Source organism: Camponotus floridanus, unplaced genomic scaffold (assembly GCF_003227725.1).
Source record: "Camponotus floridanus strain SB8 unplaced genomic scaffold, Cflo_v7.5 scaffold156, whole genome shotgun sequence".
NCBI classification, from domain to species: Eukaryota; Metazoa; Arthropoda; class Insecta; order Hymenoptera; family Formicidae; genus Camponotus; species Camponotus floridanus.
In genome coordinates, this window is record NW_020229277.1 from 264857 (window position 1) to 284615 (window position 19759).

General features: G+C 36.2%; 1 protein-coding gene across 4 annotated transcripts in view; it reads left to right on the forward strand.

The window, feature by feature from the left end:
- LOC105249744 (Down syndrome cell adhesion molecule-like protein Dscam2) overlaps nucleotides 1–19759 on the forward strand; it is a 161438-nt gene that overhangs the window by 66913 nt on the left and 74766 nt on the right. For all 4 annotated transcript variants that reach the window (XM_025406816.1, XM_025406817.1, XM_025406818.1 and 1 more), the window contains 2 exons: nucleotides 13424–13744; nucleotides 18532–18693. In XM_025406816.1, the coding sequence (XP_025262601.1) occupies nucleotides 13424–13744; nucleotides 18532–18693 (483 nt within the window). The remainder of the gene's footprint in view (nucleotides 1–13423; nucleotides 13745–18531; nucleotides 18694–19759) is intronic.

Genomic DNA, 19759 nt, shown 5'->3' on the forward strand with positions numbered 1-19759 from the left:
CTATGGCAGATGAAAAATATAGATCGCAATACTTTCCTTAAAATAAGGGTGATAGAAATATCTTTAAAATAAGTATCTCTCTTTAGAGTAACGAGAGATAGATACCATCGAACAAAATTAATTATTATTAATATTAATAATACTAGTAATAATAGTACGTATATTACCAATATTAATACTAATTTTAAACATATTAACTCGCATCTTACTTGTCCATAAAAGTTGATATCTGATATCTATTTCGTGTATACCGGGTTTATCGGAATTCATATTATCGAATAATGGATAAAATGGGCTGTATATGTGCGGTTGCGTACTGTAATTGTTTTAGCGTGTTTGTGGCCTAAATTTCAAAATATCGGAGTTTTTTACCGTCATGTTTATAAATGTGCAAAGCAATCTTTTGCGCGAATTCTTTATTTATGAAATAACTGTTGCAGTTTCATAGTGAAATTAATTAAAATTATTAAATAAAAAAATAAGATATTTTCCCCTATAAGTCATTAATATTCAAAGTGCGGCGAAGATAAAATAAAAAGCAAAGGAGAGCGAAACAAGTTTAAGAAATTCAAAAAACTATTATAATTAATTTATTTATACTATTTATTTATTTATACTATTTATTTATTTATATTATTTATTATAATTAATATTAACAAATAATTATAGTATTACTCGAAATCAAAATAACAATAGCATTTGGTGAGATGAAAGGCTTGCATATCAATTATGAAACATAAATTAGATGTTATTATTTATATTTTTAACGAGCATAACTTTCCGCGCATACGTTATCGATTAATCTCTGAACTCTAGGGAAATAATTAGATTATATTCGGAATACGTTTGATTTTTTTCGCGACGAAACAGCTTGCTCGTTTGGTTATTCATAGGGATGGATAGGAGGGGTGGCCAGGCGGGACGAGGAAGGGGAGGACGAACAAAAATCGGCCAACCGCGTCGTCGGTCGGTATCGAAAAATCGCGGATGCTCTCACGTTTCGCTCGGCATCGCCGCATTGTTTTTATGAAGTGATGCAAGCCGTTGCGGATTTGACGAGATTGGAACGAAACCCGCGTCACGTCGAAGTCGATGGCGGCGCGTCGTGGATTGATCCGTCCGCCCCCGCGTAGCTCTCTACTTGGGCGTGTGTCGTATACGTGTGTATTTGTGTAATACACACAACGCGGCCAGTCGGACCAATCGGACTGTGCCCGATGCAACGGGGTTGCAGCCCGATGTGCTACGGCATTGTACTCTGTAGTCGAGGGTGAAATTAACCGTGGTCCAGATCAAACGCTCCTAAGAGCTCTAAGCGCGCGCGCTGGAATCGCTGGACCTGCGATGTGGCTAACTTGGAGTACATATATGTATAACATATGTACGTATATGTATAAACACAAAAGACGAAACCTATAATTTGAGAAGTTCTGCGGAAGTCCCGGGTCTGCAAATGTAATGTTAGGAAAGTTGTGATTGAAAATTTAAAACTCGAGATAAAGAGAGAAAGATAAGAGAAATAGACAGAAAAGAGAGAGAGAGAGTTGTTTATACGTAAGCAATGAAATATTACACATTACGATGAAATCATCAATTTATGATTATACCATACCAAAATTCTGTAAAAAAGGACGCAAACTTAAAACTGAAGGCAGCAAAGAAAATTACGCTCTGCAAGATTTTAGTTTTAGATCAAATAAATTCATACAGAATGTTTTCTAATTTTTGCGTCCATTAATTATACTATTCTTTAAAAAAAATGAAAGAATTAAATTATTTTTTTTATGATGCTTAACGAAAGAGGAATTATTAAGTAAACGCCAAGAAAGAATATGCAAGCGTGGAGAAAATATAGAGATATTTTCCCTTTGCTCCGAAAAGGAGCTCACAATTAAATAAAATTTGCCCAAGTCTCTCTCTTTCTCTCACACATACATGTAGCTTTGTTCTTTAGACAAGAATATCAGCATCAAATAATATGCTTGATTATATGCGGCTCTCGGATATATATACTTTCCTAAAGGGTATTACCTGATCTTATTTAATAATTCTTGCTTTTCCAAAAAAATAATTCAGTTTTTTCCGACTTTTTATTAAGAAATAACGCTTTATAATTAATGAGTATGTCTACATGTATGCATGAATGTTGTGTATACATGTGCAAAATATAATTTAACAAGAGATGTCAAAGCTTTTATCATATTCATATACATGAAAATATTGCAATATATTGCAAATATATTTTTTCTGCAGATTAAAAAAAATAATTTTTTATAAAACATTTTGTAATCGCTATATACGCATTTAAAATACGCAAAAGTAAAAAAATAAATTAATCGGATTTGTTCTTTTAGAAAATCCTTTAATTAATTGAAGAAAATCATGCAAAAACTTAGCATAATCAGATTTACTAGCATTTACAAAATATCGTAGAAAAGATTCATAACTCCTTTACATAATATTGAATTATTCACCATGTAGAAAGTACTCCTTGCCTTCTCTCTCTCTTTCTCTCTCTCTCTATCTCTCTCGCTGACTCTCTCTGTTTCTCTTTACGGATATAGTCTGTTAAAGTAAATATTTTCAAGATAATAATTTACCATAATGGATATTAGTGCTTTGATTATTGTTGCCAGAAGGTAGTTATATCCAACCAACTATGATCAACGATCCGTGTTTAGTTGAATTTTGATCGGTCTTGCCCAACGATGTAAGTTCAACTAAAGTTTACAGAAATTATATTAGCATCGTAAATGTGGATTATACATTATTAATATTGATGCAACATATTCAAAACTCCGATTTTAGTAAACTCAGAAATTTATATCTCAACGCGTAAATACTTGTCGGTATATCTCGCGCTGCAAAATCTCCGCGAGTTTACGAGTATAATAATTCATTGTTATTGCAAATTAAGTTTACCGTTGGTAGAAACAACAAACTGGAGCGACGATAACGAAGCAAATGACATTACACTTTGAACTTAGATTCTAATTTTTGCCTTTCTGAAAATTGCGAATCGTTGATTATCATCGCGAATCTTTATTGCGACATTTGTAAATGCTTCTGTTCTTGCTCTTCTTTTATTTAATATAATATATTTCAAAACTGTCAGACTGTATTCTTTCGAAAAGGCCATTTTTCCAGATTATATTTTTACACATATTTTTTATCTCCTACATGAACGTAATAAATCAGCTTTTGATTTATATTCTGAAAGAGAGAAAGACCATATTTATTCAAATGATATACCTCCGCATATATTTCATAATTTTCACACCAGAGTTATCAACTTTCATAAATATTTAATTTTTTCCTATTACTTATATTTCTTTAAATAAATCGCTCAATTAATGTTTCTATAATTTAATGTCGTATATAAAAGAATCACCGAGACTGAATTTCACGACGGCGTTACTTTTGACGCAAAAATGCGCGAAACCGAAGCCGGGGCTCGCGCAATTTGCTTCCCAGTTCCTTAAGTCAACATCCTCGTAGCTGTAGCTTAAATTCAAGCTGTGCCCGGCGACTACAGCGTCTTAATTACAATTTAACGCCCCTTAATTTACCAGGCAGCAAGGTTTGCCGTACCGCGCAAGCTCTGCGACCGGCTACAGCAAACAAGTCATTGCAAATCTAGAAATAATATCGCAATGCTGCATGGCGTAGGATAAGAAATTCTGAAGGGCTGATTACTTCAGCCCTTCCACGATTTAATCCACGAAGCTGTGAAACTGCTTAATCACACTTGCAGGATTTCGTTTTAACTCATTTCTAGACGCCAAATAGAACATTTTAAGGAAAAAGAATCAAAAGCTCGATTTAAAATTAAACGATATTTTTTAACATATCAATGAATTACTTGCAAAAATTCTGACAAACGCTAATTTTTATTTTAATTATGAAATAATTTTAAATTAATTATGAAAAAGAAAGAGAGAAATGCTAGATAAATTCTAAAAGCATCAGATCTTATATTTAAAAAAAATACATAGATTTGTGAGATAGATTTAAATTAGAACGATACAAGTTACTTTTATAGAGGAGCGTCGATTCTCTGATAAAAAAGAGAATTTCTCTAAAATCCACATCTCTTATCTGATTTGCGTAAGAAATAATCTCCCAAATAAAAACTAACGTGTCGGAAAACTACTCCTTAAATCACGGAATTATCGCGTAACGGAGCGCAATGAAAGGCGTTGATGTACGAGCGAGAAATTCCACGGCTCCGGGAGACGTTTGCATTCGCGAAATCCACCCCGTCGACGTCGCCACTTTGGAATGTCGCTGCCGGGAACGATCCGTCTTGGCCGGTATATCGGATCGAAGGACGTCGTGTGTCGGCGACAACGGCACGCGATAAGGAGCGTGGATAAGAAAGGGCGGGCGACCCCCTGCGAGAAGACGGATATATTAGATAGCCACGACGTGGGTGTCTGACGACGACGGTCCGTTAATTCGTCACTGACGGCTCTGTCAGAGCCGTGATAATGCCCCGAAGGCCGTTGCACCTCCGTTGCGAGTCGAGGATGACGGCGCATCTGTAATTAATCAGACGTCGAGAATGCGAGCAGCGAACCGCCTGCTCTCGCAAGGCGATATCCCTCGGTTGGAACACATAGGATGTCTATAGCCAGCGTGGTTCTCTGCAACGCGGCTGCGTGTATGTGCACGTATATATATATATATCTGCATCTGCACGAAGCTCGCTCTGTAGACGTTATACCGCGCGAGACAGGGAAACCGGATACACGTGTAACGGCGGCGCTGATGCCCGGAAAAGAGAAGGTATCCGAGCATAATTGCACATCGGCGCACACACATACACATGTATACACGCAGCCCACATGACGTCTTTCTCTCTCTTGTTTGCACGCGAACAATGCACACATCTGCATCGCGTAAGCCATAGTCGTGGGGGATGCGGGTAGCAGTTTTCCGCGGGATAATGATTATTGACGACGAGATGAGTTTAAAATGAAAATGTATGCGCGAGCGAGGAGGGAACGGGACGGATTTCGGGATATTGTTGGAAAAAAGAAGGAAGTAGCTCGCAAGTTTTCCGCATTGAAGTCTTATTATAATATTCTTTATTGCGAAAAAAAAAGAATCTTTCTTTATCGTACATTCTTCGTTGGATTCATGACTATTTATGGTATGCAAAATACCAACCATTAAAGCCATAAGCGCACGCTAGAGATGTAAGATGCATTATAGAGGCTGGCACGTGACTACGGCGTGTAAATGATGCTGCAGCGTAATTACAATGTATATGGGGAAGAAAGTTTCTCGCACCCCCCGCGGAACTCAAACTTTCGCGGTAAGTACATAATGTACAGGCTGCAGAAAATTACCCTTCTTCTTCTTCTTTTTCTTCTTCTTCTTCTTCGTTCAAATTATGTGATAAATCGAGTCTAGTCGCAGTTTAAAAATGAACTTTTCACGACCGTCGAATAACGGACATTTGTCGAACAGCCACTGTAATAATCCTTATTATGTGGTTCATGTTATTTTTCCACGTAAACTTACTCCGTTCTCTTTTCTTAAGATAGAGAGAGAACAAATATATTTTTGTTCAGACAATGCGTTCCTTAAATTTTAAGAATGAGCCATTTTTCGTTCACTTTTCGATTATTTATTTAATTATATTAACTATTAAAATTATACAAACTGATATTTTTTTCAGTTAATAAAATTTAAGAAGTAATTAAAAACGACCACACTGGCAAATTTTATTAAAGTGAATCACGACGTTTCGACCATGGTTTTGGTCCTTTTCGAGTGAACTACAAAAATAAAATTATTTCCAGTATTACACAAAAAAATAAATTACATTGATTAAAAAATGAGCGGCAAGTTAAATACATACAATAATTTAGTTAATTATTCTATCGTGAGAAATAAGGAAATCACTTCGTCAAGATTGTCATGTCAACCGTCTCCATCAACACACAGAGAAAGACTAGACAACCTTTATTGTATGTATTTAACTTGCCGCTCATTTTTTAATCAATGTAATTTATTTTTTTGTGTAATACTGGAAATAATTTTTTGTAGTTCACTCGAAAAGGATCAAAACCATGATCGAAACGTCGTGATTCACTTTAATAAAATTTGCCAGTGTGGTCGTTTTTAATTACTTCTTGTATTTTATTTACTGGCGACCTTCAAGAGTTTAATAATAAAATTTAATTTCTTTAAATGAAGCCGAAGATCTTCAATTTAAGACGATTAACGAGTCGGTAAATATATTTCTCGTCTGACTAGTTGATTTTATTCACGTTAACCCATGCAAATTATAATAATCGATGTCGGTTTTTGATTTAATGCATTCCTTAAACCGAGTTGTCACCAATTAACATTTTGCGGAGGGAAACTCTGGTAAACACCAACCGGCAGCAAACTCTCTATGATTAATTAACTTCTGTTTATTCAGTGCATTCGCCTGCCGTACGTGCGCATGCACGGTGGAATTGAATATACCGGCTATCTCGCGGGTTACTCCCGGGGAGATGAGAAGGGATGGAACGAGAGAGATGAGAGTGCACGCGTCTAAATACGAGAGAAGCTGTACGCATCCGAATGCACGTCAATGTGTATTCATTTGCGAGACAATTCTCGAAGCGGCATCGAGTCGCAACGCCGTAATTATATATCGCGAGACAAATTGCACGCATTTGCATTAAACGTTAGGTACATCATAACGTATTACGATAAAGTTAAATGTAATCAACATTTCAATTTGTCTCCAAATATCATATTTTAGAGTATCCTAAATATGTTTTATTTTATCCATAATATTCGGACGAATATTGTGCATAAAGTACAATATATTGTTTTAGAATACTCTAAAATATAATTTTATATAATTTCGAACATAAACGCAATAATGCTTGCGTAATATTGTTACGAACATTTAATGGATTTAATAAATTGCATTCAGCTATCATTTTGCGATTTTGCGAATTTTTTTACAATTTCCCATTAAACTATTACTTTTTGTCAATTAAAACTAAGTCTATATAAGAACGAACATATTGTCGAAGGTAAAGGCGAAATAATGCGTCTAAAATGGAGTAGATAATGTGTAGCATTATCCACTGTCCGAGAACAGATGCGGTATAATGCACCGTGTTGCGAGGGTCATTAGGTCAGATGCATAAATGCGGGTAGAGTCTCGCGACTTGTCCGACTAATAGCTATCCCAGAGAGATCACAGAACGGATTAAAAATGTGCGAGGGAGAGCAGTTTTTTCCATGCGCGGTTTCCGATTCGCATAATTTTAATCTAGCAAATTCGAATCAATAATGCGATCCATGATTGTAATATCGATTTAATAGGACTCTCTTTCGCATTTCAAATTAATAATTTTTATTTATTAAATGCCACTTAGTTTGATTTCTTTACTCTATAACTTGGGCATTTTAAATAATATAAAAATATTTCTTATAACAATATTTAAATATTTGTAGAAATATAAAATATTTATTAATTTTTATAAAAATATCTCTTATTAATCTTTTTATTTCAATGCACGAATAATACAATCGCGCTTGGGCCGCGTTGAACTCGAGAATATAAATATAACGAGTTTGATTATTATCTTATTTGTTTATTTTCCCGATGCGTAATTTTCGCGTGAATGCAAATGCAAGCGTGCGTGACGTCATGAGGGAGCACCAAACGCGTACCGAATGGATGATGGGGGTGGACCGGGGGCCGAGCTGGAGCGTGCGAAATTGCGTATATGTAAATGCGGCCTACATAACAATGGTGCATTATTGTATACCGATGCAGTAGGTTGCGTCGTGCTTGGCAGACGCAGCGTTCAATGCGCATTTAATGCGCATCGCGTCGCACAGATTTTGCAAATGAAAAATATTTCATTTCCCACTCCCATTGTTCGACTTTTCAAGATAACGTAAAATCGAAGCGGGAAAGCTAATCACCGACTAATGATCGTTCGAAAAGCTTCAGTATATCTTCAGAGGGATGCAATTGACTTTTTACGTTATGTCACTTGAGGAAATGAAGTAAAGTAATTCGAGATTAAATCGGGGTAAAAATCAATCGCGCAAGATGCACACATATAGATAGAGAAACACGTAGTCGAACGGGTTACAAGGGTCACGGATGTCGCGGTTTAATCCGCCGGCTTAATTGGATTTTTATTCGAATCGGAGAACGAGCCGATCGCGCAATTTTCACGGGAGAAACGGAATTTATTATGCGATCAAGTCAAATATGTTTTCCGTTCGTTGACACAGACAGGTGCGATACCAGGTGTAAATGCATGAATCGTAGAGAGGTTGCTCGATGCATCTCAGATGCATGCCAGGCGATATCAAGGGATGAAAACGGTCCGCGCGAAATGACCCTGCCACGAATCGCGACGAACGAATGAACGAACGTTTTAGACAGCTCGTAAAGATAGAATGGAGATACATCGGGCTAACAAACATTGCTTCATCACCGTCATTTGTACCGAAAAATATCACGGAGAATAATGGAAATGTTTGCGCGACGGATATTTAGTTGCACAAACGTTACGTCAGTAGGATTATATCATATTTTCTTGCTCGTGACAGCTCTTTGATGTTTGTCATAGAGGGAAGTTATGCGCTTTCTCGAGCTACTTCACATGACATACAAATATGCGTATGATACACAATAGTTCTTGAAAAGCAAACATCTCAACATTTCTGTTAATAATGTTATATATGTTTCCTTTATGTATTTTTTTTTATTTGAATCAAAATATATATTTTATCGTATTTATTATCACATAAGTAGAAGAGTGAGAAATATTTTTTTGCTCCGAAAATATTTCTGGAAAATCTATAAATCGATAATTCGGGTCTCTCGGTTCCCTCTTTTATATGCATGTGAATTTATTTCTAATTTTAAATCTAAAGAAAAGTTCTTAAATTGATCAGCTTTTGTAAAATGTAATCTTGAATATAAAATGAATTTCTGTCATTATGTATCACGATATTTATGTCTCTTGTGTGTTCTTGCATTTTGTAAATTATATTAGGTATTGTCTTATGAGTTTTGTAGAAAATGATTCCCAATTCTTAAGAATTATTTTGTAAAAGAATTAAATAATTGAAAGAGTAAATTTTAATGTCAAAAAAAGAAAATAAAAAAATAGAGAATATAAGAAGATCAAGAGAAATGGAATATTATTACGATACAATATTTACAATTTCGACTCACTACGAGCATAGTATTTACATATGGGGAATAATTGGCGGCATTTTCTCATTATGATATTCAATATAAGAATATCCAAAAATTAGAATCAAAATTTCTCGATAGGAAGACTGATGAATTATTTTTAAAAATGTTAAACGAAATAGATAAAGACATCAAATATTACGTTATAATATAAAAATTGATACATATATTCGATTATTAATTAAAAAGCATGGAAGGAAACTATGAGAAATATAATAAAGATGTAAAATAATAATCAGGATAGAACTATATACGAAATCTGTTCTTAATGCGATACTATATTTTGTGAGTTTTGCAAAGTAATAATAGATATTATATTTGACATAGAAAATAGTCATTCATGTTGTAAAATATGAATGAAGAGAGATATGAGATTATGATCGAAAAACTGATTTTGATAACATGAAGAGTATCTCCTATTTTCATATTTTAAATATGATCATATTTTACGAACATTGATCAATTTTGAACAACTTTTTCCCAAGAGATTTAAATTTTTATATTATTAGAAATGAATTCACATATGCATATAATGAATTCAAAACATATTAGAACGGATTCTGAAAGAGCAAAAATTTGCTAACACATTTCATTCTACATTTTATTGATACAAAATTGTGTAAAATTAAAGTTATATTATAATAGTAATTAAATGTTTCTTTATTCATAATTATATACATGTATGCAAATATAATAATTCGATGACTCTGTATCTCCTTCATGTCAATCGTAACATATTTCTAACAAGCAAAGTAATAAACGCGGAGAGAAATAAGAAAAATATATGATAAAAATTCCTTCAACTTTCTAGCGTAAATTTCTGGATCCGTAACTCGAATATTGTGCAAATAAAATGCTCAACGTGGGAGAAAACGCGATCATGCGCGAAATACGGGTGTGAACGCTGCATTTTCGGCAGAGTCGAATTGCAGAGTGCGAAACGCAGTGTCGCGATAGCGATTCCCACGCAAATTTTCTACTAACGAAGCAAAAGTTCGTTAGCATCGACCGCAGGTCACCGAGCTTTCCGCGACTAAATTTTCGCCACGCTGGGACAGCTGGGAGGAAGTCGCTCGCGCCGGAGAAGCGAGAGCATCATCCGGTATCGTTTGCATTAAGGGTGCGGAAGACAAAGGTGGCAGAGCCGGACGGGAGGAAGAGAGAGAGAGAGAGAGAAGAGAGGATGAAGTTGGGAGATGGCGCGTACATAAACGCGACATAGCAGACGATGCAGCGATGCACGGCGACGTAAACCTTTGCGGGAGAGGACGGGGGTTAGACGCAGGTGCAACGGTGCCCGGGAAACACAACACAGGAAGCGTAGTCGCGCATAAACGTCCCGTTCGTGTGTACGCGTTTACGGCCGCGCGTGGTCCGCGCATATACATACATGTGCGATCGGTATCGGGGGTGTCGCATCGCATTCTCTCTCGACCCGGCTCCAGGTTATCAAACTGCCGTTTTCATGCATAATGCACCGATTTCTCCGCAAGTGTCTCTCTGACCCCTCCCAGTCTATCTTTCTCCCTCTCTTCTCTCCGGTCTTTATATCTCGTTGGATCCCCTTCTTCCGCTTCCTCCTCACCCTCGATTAGAATTTTCGTCGATCGCTGGGAAACAAGGTTCCGGAATTCCGGGGACAAAGCTGGGGAAGTGCTGCCATCAGCTGTACCAAGATCCTCTACCAGATTTCCTCGAGAGCCTCGGACAGTCATCGCGATGCGGGTGAGCGGAAGGGAGGTGAAGGAGGAATGGAATGGGAAAATGTATGGCGATCGCACGGGGAAAGGACGAAATGGCCCAAACGGCACAGGTCAACGCAAATCGAGTAACGATTTCGACGGATTTTAACGGATTCTCCATTCCGCGTATATTTATGATTGAAAAAAAATCGCTCTTCGAGCGATAAAACGTTATCTCTTGTAACGCAGACTCGGATTTGAAGTCAAAATCATTTCAACGAAATCTCGGATTTCTACTAGCGGATTCTAAATATTTTACCCTTACACTTAATTAAAAATGCTATTATTACTAGCAATTTTTTAAAGCAAGTTTATTCAAAATTAGACATTTTTTAGAAATTTTGCTTTGTTCTTGGGAAAATCGCAAAAAGAAAACAACAAAGCTTTCATTTTTTATTTATTTATTTATTTATTCATCACTTATTTAATGGAGGTATTGTTCAGAATGTTAACCTTTTGCAACAATGCAAGCATTGTATCTAGCACTGACAGCTTGTATTGCAGTCAAGCATTGTTCTGGTATTCCTAATGCACTGCAATCACGATTCGATTTCTCAGCCATTCTCTTGAATCGATTGGCAACGAATTTTCGAACCTAATAATTTAAATGTTACACTTTTTCGTTGAAAATTCTTTTATTTGTTTTTTTTTTGTGATTTTTTTCTTCAAAACGAATCTTTAAAGGAGTTCATCGATCCCTCATACGTTCGCAAAATTTTAAATTCGGAGCATCTTGTACAAGATGTGAAAAACTTTTTATAATTATTAAATTTTCATATTCAGTCTAGCACTGATTCTTTTTATTCAATGCGCGAATATCTGAAAAGGATCTGAAGATCATTTAAAATTCATTCACGCATCAGATTTCGTCGATGGAAATCGCAAAGGAGATCGCGTCACGGACGAGTTAATAACTTCGTTATGTTATCTTCCGGCACTCACTCCTTCGTTCAACGAGGCAGGAAACCGAAGCTAGAAGTGAAAGAGGACGTGGTGGATGCGCGCATCGCCGAGCGCGATATACGTTTTATTGCCGATGAAAAGACGGCTTGCTTGAATCCGTGGTCGTAACTGGAGCGATCAATCCGTTAGATCCCTCTTCCGCAGCATTTTTATTCCCGATACTTCCGAGAGAGAAATCTTTCTGTCGGAAGAGTCGACGACCCGCAATCCCCGTGCCTTTTAACATAATATGAAAATCGCGTGATTTCCTTTTTTTTCTATTTTTTATCGTGCCAATATTATCTCGAGCGAATGTCGGTGTCTTTTATGGCTGCAATTTCATCTCTCATCTTATTGATACCTTGAGAAATTCTGCAGTAAGAATGTATAATCCACTGCTTTTAGGTTCTTCGCAAAAAAATTCAAGAAAAAAATTGACGTTTAAAATAAATTTCTCTATCTTTATATTTTTGTAATTTCTCTATCTTTATATTTTTATAATTTCTCTATCTTTATATTTTTATAGAAACAACTTTAGAGACTTTTCGTTATAAATAAGGGAAGAAGTGTTCGCGGAAAATCAAGTTGGATAAAAGTGAAATATACAGTCGATTCAGAGAAGCATTTATGCGTGCATTCTTTATGCGATATATAATACTCCTTGCATCAAGGATGGGCTATCAAATGCATTGTCATTCGATATACGATGCAGATGGAGAAACGATCGAGTCAACATTATTGCTCCATCTCGAATGAATGATTTCTTGAAGCGTGTGCATTTTTTCAATCCGTGGCATCCATTCAGATGCGTTTTCCGCCGTAATGCTACGCACACTGCATTCCTTGTCGCTGTAAATCACGTTTTGTGTATCTTACAGTCAGGACTCCCTACTCCAAATACGTTCTGAATATACTATTGCATAAACCGTCTGGGCTTCGTGGCAGAGATCTTCTTGTCTCTAAGCTGCGGAAAAATTGGCAGAGATTTATGGGAAATTGTTTCGTTGCGCGTGCATGAGAAAGAGAGAAAGAGAGAGAGAGAGAAAGAGAAAGGGGAAGGTGGGAGGGAGTTAGACTTGCTGTTGCTCCGAAAACTATGGATTATTCCTGCAGCGAGCGCACGATCTCGAGGTGCATCCCTCTGTGAAAATAAAATCTTGCGACTGAAAACACAGGCAACCGCACTGCTTTACTACTCTTAATGCATATTTTTATTTAAAAAATTCAATAGAAAATACATCTAATGTAAATATCGAATTAAAATTCTGAAGAAGAGTGAGGGAGGTCAATTTAAAAATGTGAACGAATGCTTTTAATTTATTTTTTCCAGGACGATTTTAAAAATATCTTTGAAAAATCTATTGTTGTAGCCTCGACATTCTTAAAAAAACTTGATTTACATAAATTTAACATAATATTCAGATCAGCAGTGATTTGGTTGTTTTCAAGGGAAAACCGCTTTTCTCTAACCCCATGCTTTCCTCTTTCTGTTTCGCAGGACGAGGGGTGGTGCTGGACAGTCAAGGGCCGGTGCTGGTCTCGGAACCGCGCTCGAGCGTGGAGTTTTCGAACGACACCGGGGCGATGATCCACTGCTCGGCCCACGGCAGTCCTTCGCCGAGGATCGACTGGCTGATGGGCGACGGCTCGCCGGTCCTGCCGATACCGCACATCCGTGAGATGCTGGTGAACGGCTCCATGTACTTCTTGCCGTTCGGTGCCGAGAGCTACCGACACGATGTGCACTCAGCCGTCTATCGGTGTCAGGCGTCGAACAGCGTCGGCAAAGTGCTTGGCCGTGAAATCACGGTGAAGGCCGGTAAGAGAAAGAAAAGGAGAGAGAGAGAGAGAGAGAGAGAGAGAGAGAGAGAGAGAGAGCCATCTTTATTTCTTCCTAGCTTTCCTCGTCTCGTCTCGTGACCGCCTACCCTCTTCCAGCCGATTGATCTTTCATCGTCCCTTAAAGCCTGCTCGCCATCCAGTGGAAAAAGACAAAGACTATCGCACGATGATAGTGTGATATGTAACTTTACGAGTAGGCTCCGGTATAGACCTTGAATTTTTCTCTCAAGTCAAGAATCACCGCTAAGTTTATCGATCAGTCGCGATTCAAGTACGTTTGTATAGTTTTATTTTTGATGTCGAATAATTAACTTCTGATTAAATTTTTGATCAGTCCCTTTTTGACAAAGAAACTTTAAATTTTGTCGATGACGAAATTTTGAATCGTGCAAATTTCTGTACAATCTGAAAAAGGAGTATCTCTCCTGCGATTTTGCAATTTTTGAAAGTTAAAAATTGTCTTTTCGTGCCGTTGAACCTCACATTCTCGTCACAAAAGGACGACCTGGACCAAATAATGCAGGAGATAGCAGAAATACTCGGCATGTTACAATTACATAGACATAAAGTTTCGCGACGGACACATAACTTCTCGAAAGCATCAAAGTTTTGCGCGCCTCTCTCGCAAACACGTCGTAATTTAAAAATCCTAGATTCATCCAGAGGAAATAAATATATTGTACAACCGCGAGAATTCACACTTTGAAATCTCGATTAAGACTCGTTAGGTATTTCCTAAAAAAAGCTCAAGCATTGCAAATGATGCTTAAAGTGATAATTTAATTGCACCTCAATTTCAACTGACTAATTGTACTATTCTCGAAATTTGCAAACGTCTTTAAAATTTAATCGAATTTTAATTTATTAATGGTTCTTCTGACTTCATTCTTTATTTTATTCTTTATTTTAGGGATGCTACATTAACAATTAATGTAGGACTTTTTGAAATCCTTACTAATTCGATTTCTTTTAATTTATTATTTATTATTTATTATTTATTACATATACTCTCTTAAATAGAATCAGTGCATTATTAATGTATTATGTTATACATATTTAATTGAAACAGCTTATAGCTTTTATTATATGAGCATTACAAACATTGAAAGAATTAGTTAATAATGACTGTTTTGATCAGTAATATTTTAAACTAATACTTTCAATTGTCTCTCTTATATATATATTATAATATATAAAATTCGTAACAATTTTCTTTAAAAAAATATTTGAATTTCTATTAAGAGTCTTGTTCATGTTTTTGTAGATTTATCATCTTAAGAATAAAGATGTGTAAGATGTGTAATATGTATATAATTTTAAATTTGAATATCAGTTCTACGAAATCCTGTAATTGAAACGTAAAACAAAAGTAAAATGTAAATGTTTTCGTTAAAGATTAATGAAATATTAATTTATCTTTAATAAAATTTTGTCATGTTTGCTGATTCAAAGGGAGTATATTGTAATCGAATCGACTTCAATATCGAGTTTATTAAAATCTTAACATCGATTCTAAAATATTGAATGTCATAAAATACCACGAGAAAAGTTCGTTTCAATTTCAAAACGTCTCATTAAAATTTATTTTTTAAATATTACATTGCTGCTTAAATTCTCTCACAACCGCGCTTGTCAAGCTTGACAATACTCGGCACATTTCACCGTAAAAATCGTCACGTAAAAATCCGTTATCTAAAATATTGTTGAAGAGTTATGTGAGTGAGTCTCTCTCAGAGATGTATTTAACGTCAATCCCGAGACAGTAAAGTGGCAGATTCACCGCGAGAAGTAAATTAAAGCTGAGCAGTCTTTTCCGCACGCCTCGAATGCCCAGTCCAATGGCGGAAAATCAACAGTCTTCAATATTATCAGATCGTGCCGTCTTTCTTGGACCTCGCCTTTGCCGAGGGTAAATGTAATCGACCGTTTCCCGAAATGACGTTTTAAACTCCTGACTATCTCGAGGGCGGCGAAGGATGATTGCGCGCTTGGTGGGCAGAGCCAAGCCAACTACATTTATCACGAGTGAGGGGATCACCCTCCTTTCGCTCTTTCCCCACCTGCTGTAATAAATAGATGACCTTAAATTCACGCTTGCTTATACCTAACCGACACTCACTGCCCATGTCAAAATTCGCGGCTTACCACGAGAGTTGTAAAGCACGATGTATTTTGCATACGCATATATATACAAAATGCTTTGAACCGATGTAAAGTGAGAATATGTGAGTTATATAATTTTAATTTAAATTACAAGAGTTTAATATGTCAGAAAACTTTTATTACAATCACAAATTATAAACATGTTGTTAAAGCATTTTGCATACGCATATGTATACAAGAAACGAGTGTAAAGTGAGAACAGGTGAGTTAAATAATTTTCTCTGAAACGATGTAAAGTGAGAACAGATGAGTTAAATAATTTTAATTTAAATTACAAGAAAGAGTTTCGATGTGTCAGAAAAATTTTATTACAATCATAAATTATAAGCATGTTGTTAAAGCTTCTAATCCTTAAAAGAATTTGTATTGAGGTTTTTTTAAGTCGCTTAATTAAATATGAATCTAATGTCAAAATTAACAAATTCAAATTGTATACATAAATATTTTTGCGTAATTCTCAATTCCTAAGGAAGAATTATTTTCTATACATAATTATATATCCAATATAAAAAGAAAATTACGGAAAATAACTACTCTTTTTTTCGTTTATTTTAAACTATGTAATTATACATATATTAATTACGATATATTAATTAGTGAAGATATAAATTTTATTATAATTTTGTTACTAATGTATATGAAACTGAGCATCTCGGGTTTTTTATCGCGTAATTCTTTCTAATTAATCGCGCGAAATTTATCGACGAATGGAAGTAGAAACGAAAAGCGTCGTATATTTCAGTCAGATGTGAAACAAGAACCTTCCAACCGAAAGAAATCCAGCGCGCTGGGATATCTCTAAACGAATTTTGCGGATGAAAGATCGGGCGCATCCTCCCGCGTAATTTCACGAGAAATGTATCGACCGATCGACGTGGATAGACCAATCTTGTACACGAGACAAATGACCGCACGATTTCTTCGCTTTGCAGCTGTGTGCGATTTTTCCAAGAAACGCTTATCGAATTTAGCGAGTTTTTGGCTGCAAATAGGGAGAATTTATACTGGAAAATTTTTTTCCCTCTCTCGAATAGGAATTGAAAGGGATAGATTATCGTTGAATGGGGCGGACAACGGAAGATTGCAAAGGAGCTTCCGTAAAAACCACGAAGACAGATCACTAATTACTGACGCCAAGGTCTAAAGAGTAGCTGGTATTCGCGGGAACAATGGGACAGGAAAAAAGTGCCGAGCTGCGACGTTAATAATGCGTTCTTTAGCGTTGATAAAAGGCTTTCGTTAAGAATACTAATTAATAGCGCTGAATGTTACGAGTTGGTTGATGGTAGACGATAAACGGCACCTTGATACGCGTGATGTAAAATCGTATTACGCGCTGTTTAAAAAAAATTGCATCTGTGTCCATCAGCGTAAAAAAAATTTCAATAATGATATCGGTAAACCATTCAATCGGATAATTAAGTATTTTTGTTGCAGATCGTTGATTATTAATTTTGTTACTTTTTAACCGTATTAATTTGACAGTTAAATGTCAAATTAATACGGTTATATTGTGCTCTAATATGACAGTTTGAATATTACATCTGTCTTCACGATGTGTATTTTAAACATAGTATTTAAATTAAACTGTAAAATCGTATTATTTATTTAAAAAGATTGCATCTCTGTCTGTTAATAGAAAAAGAATTATCAATATAGATGGTGGAAAATACAATGCAACGTTATTGGATTATGAAATATTTTTGTTGCAGACCTCTTTTAATAATTCCGACACTTACACTAGTTTAATATAAATTTTACTCTAATTATAACAGTTTGAACATTATCTTCATGATATGAAAAATTATTTAAATTTGATCGAAAAACAAATTATTAAGTCGTCTATTTCATCCAATTTTAGACTCGTGATTCATCGACAGATGTTGAACGTAATCTGAAATAATTTAAATTTCACGAAAGAAGAAATCAATTTCAGCTTTGTCGAAGAACGTGTTTGCCACGCGAAACAGGCGACATTATTAATCATACGAACAGCAGAAACGGTCGTCTTCCGATCTCGGAAGCTCGCCGGGAAAGCAATATTCATCACTCGGATCCGACGTTGCTTACAGAAACAGCCCCAATATATCGTCGTGCGACACGTTCCATTCCCACTGTTTCCTTAAACCGTCATATTCGCTTTCCTTTCCCTCTGCTTTCCCTTTCGTCATCCTTCTCTGCGAAGATTAATCTGTATATCGTCGTAGGTCGACGTGACAAGATGGTTACGATAAAAAGCAAATTTCAGTGAAGCTCAGATACGTACACCAATCTGCTCGATATAGCCGAAATTGTCGAGAATCCGCGGGATTGGAGACAATGAATCCTGACATTACCCGTCGAAGAGAAGAGGGACTCACTTCCGGGACGGTCCTTTCCATTTTTCCGGCGGTATTATATTCCGACATCCCGTTTCAGGGCGAAATAATCTTTTCCCTCCTCTACTTCTATCTCTCCCTCTCTCGCTCTTTCTCTTTTATTTTTTATTATTCCGCGAGCCTTTGTCATGGAGAACGATAGCGGTCTATTTCTCGCTCGTTCTTTTGCTCTTCCGAGCATTCATTCCTCGCTCAAGCGACCGTAATAATTTTTCTTTTCCAGTGGTACGCCAGAAGTACGAGGTACAAGTGCGAGACGCCTATGTCCTGGCGGGCAACACCGGGGTGCTCAGGTGCGAGATACCGGCCTTCGTGAAAGAGTACGTCGCGGTCACGTCCTGGTTAAAGGACTCGGCCTTTAACATTTACCCGTCCGCGGAGAGCGGTGAGTGTGCAATTATGCTGATCGCGTGACCCACATACGAACGAAATGTCACATGTGAGCTTAAGATTATATATGTCTCTTAGTGATTGTCGCTATTTTCAGCGATAAATCGAAGCTTTATTATTGCCTTTTTTTAGCTTATTAAATGAGTATCGTTTTCTCATGTTAACTCATTCTTTATTATTTCGTGCTGTTGTTCTGAAATTTTGACAATTACTTCTATCTCATCTCACGTACCTTTTATATTTTTTTTAATTATTTCTGTCTATGAGAATTTTAGTAGATCGCTGGTAAAATAATATACATTGAATGTGATGACAAAATTTAAAAAATTGAATATCAAATATATGAGATTGGAAAAGAAATTTTAATACAACTTTATATATTAATTAAAAAATGATTTCTGAAACAAAGTTAAAATTTTTCATTGAATGTATATCGATATATTGATGAAAAAATAACGTTAAATTTTCACCGAAATTCATTTATAATTGCCGAGTTTGGAGCAAGAGCGAAACAAGTCTTTAATTTGCGACAACAATTTCCAATAATTCAACTTAGATTCAACTTTAATATTCGAAGAAAATTATATGCGCGTGCATTGAATTCTTCAACTTGTTTCTTTTTGAACGCGACTAGAAGCAAGAATAATTATTCAACATTGTAAGTAAAGCGAAATCCAATAGGAAAATATCCATCAAAAAATAAAAGGAAGGAAAGGTGTAACCCTTCCCTTGATTCGCATGCGTACCAAGCTTCCGATAAAACGCACCTGAGAGTGCCGTGTATTACGTTAATCCGGTCACAACATCCAAGTTAATTAGAGTTTCAGAGAGTGAGGTTTGAGTACGTGTACACATGCATATCCACATACACGGACACACACACACACACACACACACACAGGTGTTACGATGAAGCGTCGTTACATCTCGATCCGCGCGTCGCGAATTGCGATATCACGAAAACACCGATATCATAGATAGGCACGAGCAGAATAGCGGAAAGTAACGACGATAGCGATAAAACGCAAAGCTGCACGGGGCGTTTATTTTTTTCAGGGGGA